General features: G+C 47.5%; 1 protein-coding gene across 1 annotated transcript; it reads left to right on the plus strand.

Annotated features, from left to right (window-relative positions):
• The first annotated feature begins 562 nt into the window (after positions 1-562).
• On the plus strand, positions 563-916 carry LOC101358207 (histone H2A-beta, sperm-like). The gene has a single exon (XM_004390965.1). It carries the CDS (start codon positions 563-565, stop codon positions 914-916), a length of 354 nt encoding a protein of 117 aa, XP_004391022.1.
• Positions 917-1324: the final 408 nt, after the last annotated feature.

The raw sequence follows: 1324 nt of genomic DNA on the forward strand, positions 1-1324 counted from the left end.
AAAAAGAGGAAGACCCTCAACGAGATGGATTAACACAGTGGCTGCAACAATGGGCTCAAGCATAACAATGATTGTGAGAATGGCGCAGGACTGGACAGTGTTTCATTCTGTTGTACATAGAGTCACTATGAGTCGGAACCTATTCAATGGCACCTAACAACAACATCAGTGACCTATAACTTATAAAGGCTTGTGAACTACCTTACAATGCAAGGCTAGAATCAGGTAACTTAGAGTGGTGGCCACTAGACAGGGCAAAGTTCCCACTGAAACACACTTTTTTTAACCTCTACAATGTTAAAGTCAAGTAGAAAGTTAGAGTTCTCACAAAAAGAAGGTTCAGTCATCAGAGTGACCAGGTTCTTACCAGGGACATTTCTAGGCCTAGGCCTGGCCTGGGCCTGATCAAGTCCAGAGGACACCAACAACATCACAAATTCTAGGTGTCACAAAGGCAGCTCCCTGACCAATGAATGGGCAGGAATAAGCACTGGTGTCTTGATAGGCCCTGGCCAGCATGGCAGTCACGCTGGACTGATCAGAGCCAAACTCAGCAAACATCATGAGTAGGAAAAGAAGCTATCACAGCTCCTGTAGGTGTAGGAGACCATCTCTCTCCTGCTCCACAAGGGCAGAACTGCAGTTTTCCGTGAGCCTGGTGGACCGTCTCCTGCGTGAAGGAAACTATGCCCAGCGCCTGAATTTGTTCACACCTATTTTTCTCGCTGGAATTCTCAAGTACTTGGCGGCCAACATCCTGGAGCTGGCAGGCAATGAGGCGTACAATAACCACAGGATACACATCACCCCAGAACATGTGGAGAGAGCAGTGGACAACGACCCACAGCTCAGCCTTCTGATTCATGTTGATGCCAGTGATGAGGTTGATGAGATTCCCCAATCAAAGAAGAACTGATGATGTCTGCAACCCAGAGCCTGGTGGAAGCCCTCACAGTCTTATCCAGCCCCAAAACCTCTCACAGCTGAAGGTGTCCAGTGTTACTCTCATCAGCAAATACTATTAAAGGGTTCACATCCATAAACTTCTGACTCCTCTCATTTTCTGTCATTTTGAGTTGGAAGTGTCTATGAGATACCCATTGACAGTTGGAGGGACAGAAGAAAGTGGTCAGGGTGGGTTATTTGAATGAGTGATTTCAGAGAAGGGAAATTTCTAATGGTGACAGTGCCAAGAGAGGCCTTGGGTGGGCTGAGGTGGATGAGGTGGTGGTGGGGGGCAGGTAGAGGAGACTTCCTCATGGGATATGAGGAGGTCAAGGACATATGAGGCCAAAATGTTGGCTGGAGAACTCCTTGGAATGAT

This window comes from Trichechus manatus, unplaced genomic scaffold (genome assembly GCF_000243295.1).
Source record: "Trichechus manatus latirostris isolate Lorelei unplaced genomic scaffold, TriManLat1.0 scaffold00366, whole genome shotgun sequence".
NCBI classification, from domain to species: domain Eukaryota; kingdom Metazoa; phylum Chordata; class Mammalia; order Sirenia; family Trichechidae; genus Trichechus; species Trichechus manatus.

Coding starts and splice junctions, on each gene's coding strand:
- LOC101358207 (XM_004390965.1), top strand. CDS start 563: ATGAGTAGGAAAAGAAGCTATCACAGCTCCTGTAGGTGTAGGAGACCA.